General features: G+C 47.1%; 1 protein-coding gene across 2 annotated transcripts in view; it reads left to right on the top strand.

Annotated features, from left to right (window-relative positions):
• LOC116945092 (CUB and sushi domain-containing protein 1-like) overlaps nt 1–15,660 on the top strand; it is a 630,678-nt gene that overhangs the window by 63,741 nt on the left and 551,277 nt on the right. For both annotated transcript variants that reach the window (XM_032959197.2, XM_032959196.2), the window contains exon 2: nt 1,013–1,229. In XM_032959197.2, the coding sequence (XP_032815088.2) occupies nt 1,013–1,229 (217 nt within the window). The remainder of the gene's footprint in view (nt 1–1,012; nt 1,230–15,660) is intronic.

Raw genomic sequence — 15,660 nt, 5'->3', positions numbered from 1 at the left:
GGAGGGAACTCGCTGGCTCTCGAAGGGAGAGAACGGCTCAGTGGCGCTCGGAACCGCAGGCAAGCGGGAAGGCAGCCACGCAATGAGCCAGGGCCAACAATGGCCCGAGCTCTGTAGTCCTCTACATATGAAGGTGTCACCCGATAATAAATGGGCGTTTACAGGTGGGAGGAAACCGGAAAACCCGGACAAAACCCACGCGTACGAGAGGCAAGGCGCTCGATCCCAATGCAGACGGAAGAGGTGGGGTCCGCAATCTTTGCTCTACCGCATTCTCGTGACGAGCCGGTGTTAGGACGCCTCGACGCCTAGGGGAGTTTCACGGCATTCGTGCGGTGATCCACCAGCCATAGCTGCTCCCTCCACAGTGCAGGGTCGCAGGCCACGCGCATAGCCACCACTGCCCGGCTGATGGATCTATCAGAACACTCCCCGACCGTCCGCATGGATTAACGGGCGGGGGTTTGGGTGGGGTGGGTCTGTGGCTAGGAGATGTTAACTACCTCGCCTGGTATACAGGAGGTCGTTGGTTCGATCCCGACCCTGACCCCTGCTGTATATGTAGAGTTTGTGTGTCTCACTCTCATTATCATCGCGGTGGCTAGGAGATGTTAACTACCTCGCCCGGTATACAGGAGGTCGTTGGTTCAAATCCCGACCCTGACGCCTGCACAGTATGTTTGGAGTTTGCATCTTCTCCCCGTGGTCGCAATGGATTTTATTTAGTTTTCTCCAGGTCGTTCCGGTTTTTGTTTTTTTGCCCTCCACGTTTAGAATCGACACGTCTCCATGTACGTTGAACTTCTTTCGCACCGTATGTAGCCAACCGTGCTAATTGGAGGCGCCGGGGGGGGGGGGGGGGGGTTGGGGGGGTGTTAAGGGCACGCGTTCAGAGCATTCGGCCGCCGCGCTGTCCACGCGATGAGTCACCTTCGTCGAGCCATCACTTCGTGGCAGCCAGGTCGCTTCTGAACAATGAGCTACGCGCCGTTTTTGCTTCTGTCGTGCGCAGGCCACGGCTGCGGCGGGCTGCTGAAGGGGCTCAACGGCAGCGTGGAGAGCCCCGGATTCCCCTTCGGCTACCCCAACGGGGCCAACTGCACGTGGGCGCTGCAGGCGGCGGAGCAAGACCGCATCCAGATCGCGTTCGTGTCGTTCGCACTGGAGCAGGACTACGACTTCCTCTCCGTCTTCGAAGGCCACCCCAACCAGGGAAATCTGCGCGTCAAGTGAGTCCCCCCACCCCCCCGTCACGTCCCGCTGGCAAGGAACGAAGTTTGTCGCGTCATCCGTTGTCTTCGTCGTCGTCGTCGTCGTCGTCGTGTTCATCGTCATCAACGTCATTGGCAGTGTCTTTGTAGTTATCGTCATCGCCGTCATCGTTGTCGTCATAGTCAGTGTCACCATCAGCATTGTCGTCATAGTCAGTGCCATCGTCGTCGTCATAGTCAGTGTCATCATCAGCATTGTCGTTATAGTGCCATCGTCGTCGTCATAGTCAGTGTCATCATCAGCATTGTCGTTATAGTGCCATCGTCGTCGTCATAGTCAGTGTCATCATCATCATCATCTTCATCGTCATCGCTGACATCATCAATGTCTGCTATGTCCTATCCACTGCTGGATCAAGGGTCTCTCCATTGTTCTAGCCCAATCGCTCACAGGCTCGCCGCGATGCATGAGCCCCTTCTCTCAGGCGTATTCCCTCCCTTTGGCTGCCATTCCATGACCAGTCTCGTCATTCCTACCTCGTCCCTTCAGGCGAGGCGTCCAGCCCAAGCCCACTGCCCTCGAGACACACTGAAGCTTTGTGGTCGTTCTTCGTGTGATTCCCAGCACGCATGCTCTTTGTTCCACGTCCTTTGTTGGGGGGGGGGGAGGAGGGGGGGTGGGAGGTCTATGTGTCTTTGTCCCACGTCACAGGAATGTGCCGCTTGAGCAAATTTAAAGTCCTGGTATATTTTGGGAGGAAAAAAGAATACATATAATTTCACGGCAATAGCTAAACTCAGGTGTTTGAAATGATTGCGTGCGTTAACTGAACATTGTGGAGAAATATGAAGAAAACATCGTTTAACTGAATTTTCGATTTAAAGCTTTCGTGACTGCAATGATTCATCTTCTTTGGTTCTTTCGGTAAAGTCACGTAGAATGAGAATAAAATAATAAATTGATAAAATAAAATAACACAATAATATTTTATTTATTGTGTTATTTTATTAATAATATTTTATTTTATCAATTTATTATTTTATTCTCATTCTACGTGACTTTACCGAAAGAACCAAAGAAGATCGTTTAACTGGTGAAATTTATGGAAATCCATACTCGCCGGACCTGACTCTCAGGGAATTCTACATGTTTGGACAATCTACGGAGGAATCACTTGCAAGGAAAGCAATGTGCCACTCATAAGGAAGTGACGTCTGATGTTAATGCAGTGCGTCTTATCTCATTTCATATTTACATAGCCCCTTCATTCAAGCTGCTTGACAATAGCTTAAACCAACGGTGGCAGAATCGCATGATTTAGACCACAGGAGGGTACAATAATTGAGGAGTGACCCGCGACTTAGGGATCACGAAAGGGTCGGGGAGAGACCGGGAAGGAGTGGAGTGGCGAGGGGTGGGCTAAGTGTGGTGGCTGCCCAGGGTACAATGCTGTTAGAGGCGCAAGCAATGCATGAGCAACGATAACCAAATATCATTACATTGTAAATAGTATTTTTGGTTCGCACTTGATGATGCCGTTTGTAATCTCCAGCGAAACGCCGGATATAAACATTGTAAAAAAAAAAAAATTCCTGCCTTTCAACGTTCTTCTGCTATTGCTGAAAATAAATAAATCAACTGACATTTTTGCCCACGTGACAACTTGGGTTGACTGGCTCTGTCAGATAGTAGAGGGCTGTGGTTACACATTGACGTAATACCTCGACAAATTCACCCCAAAATAAACTAAATATGAATAAGAACTCACGGGTGTTTACTCGGCGTTTTGGATGCACCATAAAGCATGCATGAGACAAAGATATCTCGTCTCGCCATAACAGACTTTTGGGGCAAGTGCTGTTAGCAAGTAGCACCTATGAAGGCTGGCACAGCACACGAGGGGGTGAGTGGCCAACAACACGCCCGGCCGCCTTATCCCTAGTGGCGATGTTTACACACCACACCAGGTACTCATTTAAGGCTGAGTCGACCTAGGGGAGGTCCAGGACCTATTCGGATAATCGTCACCGGTGTTGGCCGTGAGTGGGAATCAAACTCGTTTCGCTGGGTTCGTAGCGCAGCGCGCTAACCGCTACACTACCGCTCCCCACATTGTGTGCATTAAGCATGCATGCAATGTATGTGCGTCAAACTTATTTCGCACTGTACGTAGCCAACCATGCTAATCACGTGTCTCGTGCATGTCTGTGTTACACTGGGTTACAGTGGATACAATGGGTAACACAGACATACACGGGACACATGAAGGGTCACAAATAACAGCACGTGACAGGGTTATTTACCAGACGGTCCCTTGCAATGAGCACACGATTCTGAGTTTGCCTAGGGCACCAATTACGTTAAGGCTGTCGTGAATGAGTTGGTTTAGGGGCCAGACAGGAGTTATTCTCGGTGGAGATTAAAGCCACCCTAGAGCACCGATGATGGCCCACGTGCACTGCACATCAAGGGAAGAATGTGACCGTTTAATCAAATCCATTCTTTGCTACGACAAGCCATCACAAACTTTCCAATTAACCCTTATGCAAAACGCCAATATTCAAACGCATGTGAACGTGCCGTGCAAGGAATCGATACTTGCACGTTGAGAGAATTTGGATTGTGGGGCGATATTTTCAACGACGATATTCCGTGATGCGAAGAATTGTGCTCTGGGGACAATGTTACTGGATGGCAGAGGGAGGCTAAGAAACAATGGGAGTGGAAACAGAGCGGGCTTCATAGCCGCTATCGTTCATTGAAAGAAGACGTCTCAATGCCGGGCTTGAGTAGGAGGAGGCAGTTGGCAGTACGGACAGCCACTGGGGTAGGTATTTCCAGACTGTAGGGACAGCAGAGGAGTAGGAGAGACCTCCCATTGAGCGGAAGTTGGCCAGGTGATTTCAGAGCCCCCGTGCAGCAAATGACGTTGGCTGTGGAGTCGACCATGAGTCGATCGCTCTAAGCAACAACAGCACGTGGCTTGCTTCATGGCCAGAGCAATGGCTGTGTTACATTTTACCGAGACCGTTACTTCACCGCCGTTGCCAGTCTTCATAACCAGGCTCGGTTCTGATGGTGAAGCACAGAACCGTGGAGCTATATACGTTGGTCTGTCGCCTCCGGGAGGAGCCACGTAGCGCACCAGGAAGACTTCCTCACGATTCTGGCAAAGCACCCGATGATGCTGGTTGCTGTAATCGCCAGCGAGAGCGTCACGGTATTCCAACTGTACACGTTGTACGTTGAACTCTCCAACACACCGGTGTGCTGAAGTAGCAACTAATTTCCGCGTTTTGTTTTACTGTGTCGGGTGGTGGTGGGTTAACGATACATATTTAAAAAAACCCTTTATTATGGATACTCTACCTTACCCGGGCTACAAACCTGGGCAATATCTCGTGCTAGATACTGCGTAAATATATTATTGTGGTAGCAGGACACGCAAAGAAGACGAACTTGTATTCTTTGGGTCTTTCGGTAAAGCCATGTAGATATAAAAATAATGAAAATAAAAAATATCACGACGTTTCGATCGCAACATAAGCAGTTGTCATCAGGTGCAAAAAAAATAGCGGGAGAGCTGATGAGGCAGGAAAAACTCTTAGTTTCCTATCTACGTGGCTTTACCGAAAGATCCAAAGAATATGAATTCCTGCAGTCACGAAAGCTTTAAGTCAAGATTTAAGACGAACTTACCTTTGCATCAATTGCAGCTGCCTCAAAATCCACTTGATTTGATTAGTTTGCAGAGTTAAACACATTAAAAATATATAGAATGTTTCGATTTAAAGCTTTCGTGACTGCAGGGATTCATGTTCTTGATTCTTTCGGTAAAGTCACGTAGAAGGGAAATAACGACGTTTCGATTGCAACACAAGCAATCATCATCAGGTGTGTAACGTCGTGAGAATTTAATTGTTTTATTTGTATTATTTTTATTATTTCCCTTCTACGTGACTTTACCGATAGAACCAAGAATATAATATATCGAATGTTTCGATGTCACTTCAGCTTTTGAACATTTTTATTCACTTTTGATTTAAAGTTTTCGTGACTGCAGTAATTCATATTCTTAGCTCTTTCGGTAAAGTCACGTTGAAGGGAAACAATAAAATAATAAAATATATATATGAAACAATAAAAAAAATTCTCACGACGTTTCGACCATAACACAAACGGTCGTGAGCATTTTTTTTTATTGTTTTATATATATATTTTATTGTTTTATTGTTTCCCTTCAACGTGACTTTACCGAAAGAGCTAAGAATATTTGTATTCACGTCCAAAGGGACGTCAGTGCACCAACGTTGACATCTTTACGGTAAGGGCGAAGGCAGGCCTGCACTGGCTGCTGAATATCCCCCCCCCCCCCCCACACCGCCGAGCTCTCCATCCCACCTTGATCATTGTGACGAGTGGACTCTTATCTCCGCCGCAGTCACACCAGCCCGCCCCTTGGCCACAACCCTGATGACAGCTCTCGTCAATTTCACTCCGACGTTGCAAACAAAGTTCCATTGCAAAAAAAAAAAACCAGTTGGGTCACGTAACTTAGACGTCTGGCTTTAAGCCAGGACTCGTAACGTGGCTCTTTCCAGCGCCTGGGAACGTTCGTGCCATTGGCAGAGAAGATGTTCGAGGTGAACTCGGGAGTGATTTTTGTTTTGGTAATTGCGAGAGGGTTCGGTACCAATGCGGCCAGTGGTCACAATCGCAATATAACGACAGCCGAAGGGCACCTAGCGTGCTCCGCTGAAAGCGAAGCTCTGTGTGCGTGTGTGTACATGTGTTGCCAGCACACACAACTGTGTGTGTGTACATGCGTTGCCAGCACACACAACTGTGTGTGTGTACATGTGTTGCTAGTACACACACACCTGTGTGTAAGTACATGTGTTGCTAGTACACACACCTGTGTGTGTGTACATGTGTTGCTAGTACACACACCTGTGTGTACATGTGTTGCTAGTACACACACACCTGTGTATGTACATGTGTTGCTAGTACACGTGTACGTGCATTGCCAGCACACACACCTGTGTGTGTACATGTGTTGCCAGCACACACACACACCTGTGTGTGTGTGTGTGCTGGCAACACATGTACACACACACAACTGTGTGTGTGTACATGTGTTGCTAGTACACACAACTGTGTGTGTACATGTGTTGCCAGCACACACACCTGTGTGTGTGTACATGTGTTGCTAGTACACACACCTGTGTGTGTGTACATGTGTTGCTAGTACACACACCTGTGTGTGTACGTGCATTTCCAGCACACACACACACACCTGTGTGTGTGTGTACATGTGTTGCCAGCACACACACCTGTGTGTAAGTACATGTGTTGCCAGCACACACACCTGTGTGTGTGTACATGCATTGCCAGCACACACACTCCTGTGTGTATGTACATGTGTTGCTAGTACACACACCTCTGTGTACATGCGTATACATGCATTGCCACACACACACACCTGTGTGTGTGTGCGTGTACACACGTGGAGCCCACAGTGTGGAGCGGCGTGCATTCAGCAACGTGCTGTCGGTACCCAAGGCTCGCCAGCTGGAACCTGGTCTCGTTTCATATCGTTGATGGTGTCTCGTTGTCGGGAGTGTGTCGCGTCGTAACATTACCACTTAGCAAAGAGGCAGAGTGCCGGCACAATAGTTCAGCACAAGGAACCTTGCCTGTGTCAGCTGCAAACAGGACGGGTGCATGGCTTGTGTGTGTGTGTGTGGGTGTTCGTGTTGGCTTCGCGGGGGAGTGGTGGCGTAAGTGGATTGCGCACTGCGCGAAGAACCTGGCGACTTGGGTTATATTCACGACTACGGTGAAGGATAACCTGAACCTAACCCGGGGCCTCCTCTACGTCGATTCAGTCTGCTATTATCACCTGGTGTGGTAAGTAAACACCGGCACCGGGGAGACAAAGGTGGCCGGGCGTGGTACTGGCCGCACCCCCACCTCCCACTGCATCATGCCGGCCTTCAGATGTGCTCACTCACAGCGCTTGCCGCCTATAGTCCCTTGAAGGCTCTCTCGGGGCATCTTTGCCCGTGTGTGCTTGAGTTTGTTGACGAGTTTGTTGACGTGTTTGTCGCTTTATCGGATCCCGCTCTCTCTCTCTCCCTCTCTCTCACTCCGGCAGATCGTTGGCAGTGCTGAGCATTGGCGGTAAATGGGTATCTGGAACCCGTCCCGGGTCTCCCATTGGTTGACCTCAAGCCAACGTCACAATTGGGGGAGGGGTGGGGGCATGCTGCTGGTCACAACCACCTCATCCTGTGACGTGCTGCTCACCTTGCCCGGTGCTTGCTCACGTTGCGTGCCCCAAGGATGAACAAAAAAAGGGGGGGATCACTGTCTTGGTATTTAACAATGACGTTTGTTTGCAGGTAAGCCTTTTTGCCGGGTCTTGGTGAACGTTTCTCGTCACGTTCCCGAGTCCTTTCTTCCACGCCGCGTTCTTTGATGCATCCGGCAATAGAGTCGCGTGCCGGAATTGAACCGGACGCTCCACGTCATTCACTCCGCGTTGTTGGGCACCGCTGCGGCTAGGAGATGTTAACTACCTCGCCTTGGTGCACAGGATGCCATGGGTTACATCCAGACCCTGACGTTTGCTGTATATTTGGGGTTTGCACGTCTCTCCCTGTGATCGCATAGATTTTTATCCGGCTCCTCCAGGTGTTTTCCTCCACATTTAAAAACATGCCGTTCAGATTATTTGGCCGCTATCGCTTGTGTCCAGGTTGCTTCTGAAAAAGAGCTACATAGCTCAGTGGGCCTTACCTGATTAAAATAAAAAAAAGAAAGCCGTCCCTTGGTGTGGACCAATCAGTTTCAAGGACAATGCATATATTATCATAGTATGTTTTTTGTTGGCATTTTGACTGCAGGTATTGTGGTTAATGCAGACATGAATCCTTGTTAAAAGGTTTCAGTTTTGTTGCCAGAAAAAAGGGGAAAAACCCTATTAAATCTTGGTACTGGCAAAGGGGGTCTAATGTTGTTGAGTTTAGTTTGTTGAATAGATCTTCAAGGGATGACTCAGGCGATAGTTCGGCCGATGTCTACCAAGGCACTGGACAATAAACGGGACTTGTTCTGCAGAGGCGGACGGGGCGATCTGAACGTGGTCGTTTTTGTTTTTCAGAGTCTGTCCCCGCGAGCTGTTTTCTCACGAGACTCTGGAAGGCTTCAGTGGTTGCAGGGTGGTGTCGGCATACTATGGGGGGTGGGGTGGGGGATGCATCCCTGCTAAATACATCTGGCATTCGGCACGGGTGCTATGCGTGCCTTTGTTGCTCATCCACCACATACACCCCCGTGTCGTGGTGGACGAGACCAATTGTCGTGTAGATGATGTCGCTCTGGTCGACGCTCTTCAGAAAGACCGGGGGGGGGGGGGGGGTACACTTACATGGGTTTTGATTCGGTAAGAAGATCTCTTCTGATGATTGTCGTGATTTTGGTTTCCTCTGGGGACTGGTTGTGTTGTGCGATTTATTCGTAAAATCGCTGGGTTTGAGTCAGTGCTCTCACCAGCGCTTGATGTACTGGCGTTGACTTTTGATCCTCCCTGACAGTTTTTGGATGTTTGTTAAATAAGTGACTCGTAAATGCATTTTTAAGATCGTTCATTCGGGCATTTAGGCACTCACGTCCCTCTCCTCCACTTCACCCCTCCTCCAATTCCTTGCCTCCCACTCCCACCCTTGCACTTACCATAGAGGGTTATCCAAGTTAAAGAAGTACAGCAGTTCCTTATCCTTTAACGCGTGTTTTCACCACGCGAATTGAATATATCGCGATGGAGTGAGCGGAACTACGTCGCGCGAGTAGGAATAAGCAGTTGTGCGGCCGCCTCGGCGTAGGATCACACAGGGGCGGGATGCTGCTGGATGCTTCTAGATGCTGTTATATAATATTTATTATAACGCGATTTTTACCTGACGCTGCGTTCTTCAGGAACGCAACTACCCTGGAATTAGTGGACTCTACGGGGATGAAGAGTTTATTGAAACACATGGCATAGACGGATTCAAGATATAAAATGTTGGTAATAATCATTATTCTTCGCATCGTGTGTGTATATACTGGTGTCAATTCCTGAATAGTTTGTTCGATGGAATGCTTTTGAAAGGAAAAAAAAAATCACTTGCAATATTTGGAACCCAAGTGAGAGTTCATTGAGACTAAGGGTCTCGTGTTTAGAGGGAAACCGAGGTGAAATCACCTTTCTGCCTTCATGTCCTGCCAATGTCACCATTCTCCTAATATTTCCTTCAGTACCGCTATAAATTTCGATTTAAAGCTTTCGTGACTGCAATGATTCATCTTCTTTGGTTCTTTCGGTAAAGTCACGTAGAATGAGAATAAAATAATAAATTGATAAAATAAAATAACACAATAATATTCTCACGACGTTTCGGCCACAACACAAGCGGCCTTCATCAGGTGAAGGGAGCGAGACTGTCTGGTAGGACAGCGCTGGAGTGAGAGAGCCACGTTCAGATCACGGCTTTTAAGCTGTGTGAGAGGAACAAAGAGCCTTGACGAAGGAATTAGCATAAAATTTAGCATTGAAAAGGCTGAATGATTAACTTGTGACTGGTCACAGAAATAGCTATGTTAAAAGTTAAAGCATACACATCCGCAGAGGCACCCATTGTTAAAAGGAATTAGCATAGAATTTAGCATTGAAATAGCTAAATTAAGGCATTCGCTTGTAACTGCTACAGAAATAGTTACGTTGAAGTCAGAGCATACACATTCACCGAGGCACTTAGTACAAATCAAAACAGGAGAATTTAGCATTGAAATAACTAGGCGAATTTAGCATTGAAATAACTGGGTGATTTGCTAGTGACTGGTCACAGAAATGACTACAAATCTGAGCTATTCACAGTACTATATAGTGAACCAATAAAAACTAAAATATAAATTACCTTCATGTTATCAATAAACTCTATATTCTCCAATCAGCTAAGCTACCAACCATAAGATTATATGGCCTTCCAAAGATACACAAAGAAGATACACCCCTTCGTCCCATCGTCTCTACTATCAGCTCCCCCACCTACAAACTGGCACGTTTTCTGGCTGATATACTGCGACCTTTCACTGGAAAAACCACCTCTGCGGTACTAAATTCTACTCACCTGGTATCGACAATCAAAGACATTTCCCTGTCCCCAAACGACCTGCTTGTCAGTTTTGATGTGGTGTCCTTGTTCACCAAAGTCCCGGTACCTGACACCATCGCTATCATTGAAGACCTGGTTCATCAAGGACTGCATACTGATGTACCCCCCCTGGTGAGACATTGCTTAACCAACACATACTTCACCTGGAATGGAACTTTCTACAAACAAACTGAGGGCACCCCAATGGGCTCCCCCCTATCTCCGGTTGTAGCCAACGTATTCATGGAAAAATTTGAAACTGACGCCATCCAGACTGCCACTCTACGCCCGACCTTATGGAAGAGGTACGTTGATGACACCTTTGTCATCTGGCCACATGGCCAGCCTGCTCTAGACCAATTCCGCGACCACATCAATTCCATACACCCAGCCATCAGATTTACCATGGAGGTCGAAAAAGATGGCAAACTACCCTTTCTGGATGTCTTAATTAAAAGGAGACATGATGGTTCAATGAGCCACTCTGTCTACAGGAAAGCTACCCATACAGATGCTTACTTGAAACCGGATTCCCACCACCATCCATCCCAGAAGAACTGCCTCATCAAGACTCTATACCATAGAGCCCAATGCATTTCCGACCAGGAACACATTACCAGTGAACTCAAACACGTACACCAGGCTCTCAGGGCTAATGGCTACTCCGACTACACAAGCCATCACTCCAGTCATGAAGAAGGATCCTCTTGTGGAGCCACTCAAAACCATCACCTTACCCTACATTGCAGGGGTCACTAAAAAGATCTCCAAAATCCTGAATAAACACAAGATCCAGGTCCGATTCAACACAGTACACAAAATCCGTGATTTAGTTCCATCTGTAAAAGATGCTCTTCCAGACATACAGTACCCGGGCGTTTACAAACTAAAGTGCCTCTGTGGTAGTAGCTACATTGGAGAAACCAAAAGACATATCTCGGATCGCATCCGCGAACATAAAGCAGACTTGAAACACTGTAAGACGAACTCCTCTGCCGTGGCAGATCACTGTTACAATTCAGTGGGCTCACATGACATTGACTTCTCCAAGACGGAGGTTCTTTGCAAACCAACTGGCTACCATGAGAGATTCGTTCATGAGGCCATTCACATATACAAGCACAGAGACAATTTCAACCGAGAAGATGGATTCAGGCTCAGTAACCACTGGAAAGATGTGTTAAATCATTTCTGTTCTTAATTAATTGTAATTTTACGATGACCTTCAGACCGCAGCTCTTTCGCCAGCATTGCCTCTTAATACCTCTCACACCACGGTTAATGGTATGGTTTACAACATGGAGTATACTAGGGCTTCGCAGCTGTCTCTCTCCCCCTCCTCTGTTCCGACCATGGACGAACTCGTCCGTCTGAACGGGGCCCGTAGCTATCCGTGGTACGGAAATTTGAGGGTAAGAATCCACCCATTTTTTCGCCATATAGCATTGTGATATATAACGACTTATGGTTGGTAGCTTAGCTGATTGGAGAATATAGAGTTTATTGATAACATGAAGGTAATTTATATTTTAGTTTTTATTGGTTCACTATATAGTACTGTGAATAGCTCAGATTTGTAGTCATTTCTGTGACCAGTCACTAGCAAATCACCCAGTTATTTCAATGCTAAATTCGCCTAGTTATTTCAATGCTAAATTCTCCTGTTTTGATTTGTACTAAGTGCCTCGGTGAATGTGTATGCTCTGACTTCAACGTAACTATTTCTGTAGCAGTTACAAGCGAATGCCTTAATTTAGCTATTTCAATGCTAAATTCTATGCTAATTCCTTTTAACAATGGGTGCCTCTGCGGATGTGTATGCTTTAACTTTTAACATAGCTATTTCTGTGACCAGTCACAAGTTAATCATTCAGCCTTTTCAATGCTAAATTTTATGCTAATTCCTTCGTCAAGGCTCTTTGTTCCTCTCACACAGCTTAAAAGCCGTGATCTGAACGTGGCTCTCTCACTCCAGCGCTGTCCTACCAGACAGTCTCGCTCCCTTCACCTGATGAAGGCCGCTTGTGTTGTGGCCGAAACGTCGTGAGAATATTATTGTGTTATTTTATTTTATCAATTTATTATTTTATTCTCATTCTACGTGACTTTACCGAAAGAACCAAAGAAGATGTACCGCTATAAAGCTGTCAATTCGTTTCAGAAAAAGAGTGTGAAATTCTGATGTCTGACTCACCAGCACCTGGGGTTTGTGACTTCCCAGCAGCGCCTTTGTGGCTGGTAATGTTAAGCAGCTCTGCTACACGGACTGCCACAGCTCAAGATCCTCGGCAGTGCTGACCATTACAGAACATTGCAGGGGGTGACGGTGCAAAATTCCAGGAGCAAAAAAAAACCCAACAAATTATTTACACTAAATATGCCAACTACTCAACTGCTTCCACTCCCCCCTCCCCTCCCCCCATTGTTGTTGTGGTGAGTGAGCGTCCTTGCTCACGAGGTGGATACCGACCTGAGCTTCTCCACAGTTCTTCCCGAGTGAGAAGGAGTCGTCCCTTACTCGCGAAAACAAACACAACACTTCCTCAATGGAAGAGCTCTCAGCTACTTGCCAAAGCGTGCCCGGTCCCTCTGCAGAGAGCCTCGCTTCTCGTGTTCACAGGCAATCCGGCTTTACGGGCACTTCTGTGTGCTTTGGCTTTGCTCTCCCTCCCCTCCCGCCCTCCTCCTCCTCCTCCTCTCCCTCCCAAGGGCGAATACAAATCGAGAGTTGGAGGGAGCTTGGTGGTTCTCGGGGAGGAGTGTCGTGTCAGAGCGCTGAGCCGGCGCTTGCTGAGGAGATCATAGGTTCACATCTGCGCAGCGACCCACGATTAAATCGGGTCGTTGAGCGCGGTGCCCTTCAACGTCTCGGCACAGCCACACAAAGAGTGCACAAAAGCAATTACGTGTCAGTTACGTGCGTTTTTACCTCATTTGGCTTATTCCAGCTCTAAGGAAGAAAAAAAACCCCACTCATAATTGTGATCACCGTGCAATGAACAGTCTCTTTGCGGGGTTCATAAAAGGTGACCCGAAAGCGTGCATCGCGAGGGCAATTGGCGAGACGATTTGAGCGGTGCTGTGTTGTCATATTCCTGGGCCATTCTCCGACACAAAGTGGTGCACCGCTCACCGTTAGAGTCCCAGTGGAAATCGCAATGTCCCCGTGAGGTGATGCGAATAGGACGATTTGAATGCATTTGGGAGAAGAACATGTGTGGTGTTTTTTTTTATTGATGAAGTATCCGAACCTCGGGTCAATCTCTTTCGGGAACATGACCACTGACTGAATAGAGGCCTTTTGGCTGATCTCATTCGTAGACCCATGAGCCCCATCTCAGCGTCCTCAAGTTGCAGGACAACAGATGGATCTGCCTCCATCGGTTGAAGCCTCCAGGCTTAGCGCATATTTCTCAACTGCCTCAGCGTCTTAGCTGCCATCTCTTACATAGCAGCCATCTCTTACATAGCACTGGTGCAGAATATTTACACGGAAGTCTCAGCAATGTTCCACAGAAATGAAAGCTATAATTTGTCCTCGCTTACTGCTGCCATCATTTGCTGATTTTGGTCTCTAAACGGTGCTTCAGTAGATCATGATTGAAGTTCTTAGCGGGCTAACTTTGTTGCTTCTTGCTGCCGTACCACCAGCAGGCTTTTCACAAGATGCCCAGAGTTGGGGAGCGCCCTGGTGGATGAGATCCCAGCGTTGGTTTTGTGACAAATTACACCTGGTGCACCCTGGACTCTGGGGCTTACTCACCGGCTTCAGAATCTCGAGGAAGTGAACGCCAACCATCGCACGTCCTCCAGGCTACGGTCACTCGGCACCCGTTGGAGTTTTCCAACTGCCACACCTATAGAGTAAGGACTGAGTGCAGTGCACGTGGGTGCTTTGCAGCGGTGTGTGTGTGTATTTGTGCGGCGCGGTGGTGCAGTGGTTATCGAGCTGCGCGAGGAAATCCTGGCGATCCCAGTTCGATTCCCACTCATGGCCAAACGCGGTGACGATTATTTGAACCGGATCTGAGGTATCCACTAGGTTGGCTGAGCGTGGTGCTGGCCACCCACGTCCTTGTGTAACCGTGCCGGCCTTCATAGGTGCGTGCGTATGCGAGCGTGCGTGTGCACGTGTGTGTTGCGGAGCGGTGGCGCAGTGGTTAGTGCTCTGCGCTACGAACAGAGCAACCCGAGCGAGATTCTCGCTCACGGCCAACAACGTTGACAAATATCTGAACTCAAAAACACAGTGCCACCCAGGTAGATTGAGCCACCCAGACAGATATGAGAGACCTGCCCCGCTGGTTCTAGAAAACGTGGTGCCGTTGGCAGGTCTTTGGTATCACACGCATGGCACTGCAAGCACTGCTGCAGGTGTACTCAAGCGTTAATGTGTGAAGAACCAAGAATAATAATAACAATAGTAATAATAATTATAAAAATAATAACAATAATAACAATAATGACAAAAATAATAATAGCAATAATAACAATAATAATACCAACAATGATAATAATAACAATAACAATAATAAAAAGAACAATTATAACAATAATAATAACAATAATAATAACTTTTGATCTAAAGCAATAATAACAATAATAAAAAGAACAATAATAACAATAATAATAACTTTTGATTTAAAGCTTTCGTGACTGCAGGGATTCATATTCATGGTTCTTTCGGTAAAGTCACGTAGAAGGGAAACAATAAAATAATAAAAATATAAAACAATAAAGTTGTCACGACGTTTCGACTGCAACACAAGCAATCATCATCAGGTGTGAAAACCACAGCAAGAAAATTTGAAAAAAGTGGCGGTTCTTTTAACGTTAGCACCACGGAGAGCGATTTGGCAGTTATTCAGATGGACGAGTCCATCTATGTTCGGAAAAGAGGAGGGGGGAGACGAAAATAATGTATGCGGTCTGAAAGCCACCATAAGCGTGAACAATCAATTCAGACCCGAAATGGTTTATCAAATCCTTCTAATAATTGCTAAGCCAGAATCCATCTTCTCGGTTGAATTTGTCTCTGTGTTTGTATATGTGGATAGCCTCATGAACGAATCTCTCATGGTAGCCAGATGGCTTGCAAAGAACCTCAGTCTTGGAGAAGTCAATGTCATGTGAACCTACTGAATTATAACAGTGATCTGCCACGGCCGAGGTGTTGGTCCTACCATGTTTTAGGTCTGCTTTGTGTTCACAAATGCAGTCCGAGACATGTTGTTTGGTTTCTCCAATGTAA

This window comes from Petromyzon marinus, chromosome 23 (assembly GCF_048934315.1).
Source record: "Petromyzon marinus isolate PM22_M1 ecotype Great Lakes invasive population chromosome 23, UKy_Petmar_22M1.pri1.0, whole genome shotgun sequence".
In the NCBI taxonomy this organism is placed as follows: Eukaryota; Metazoa; Chordata; class Hyperoartia; order Petromyzontiformes; family Petromyzontidae; genus Petromyzon; species Petromyzon marinus.
The sequence above is the reverse complement of the archived record's forward strand: the minus strand, read 5'-3'. Positions and strand labels throughout refer to the sequence as shown.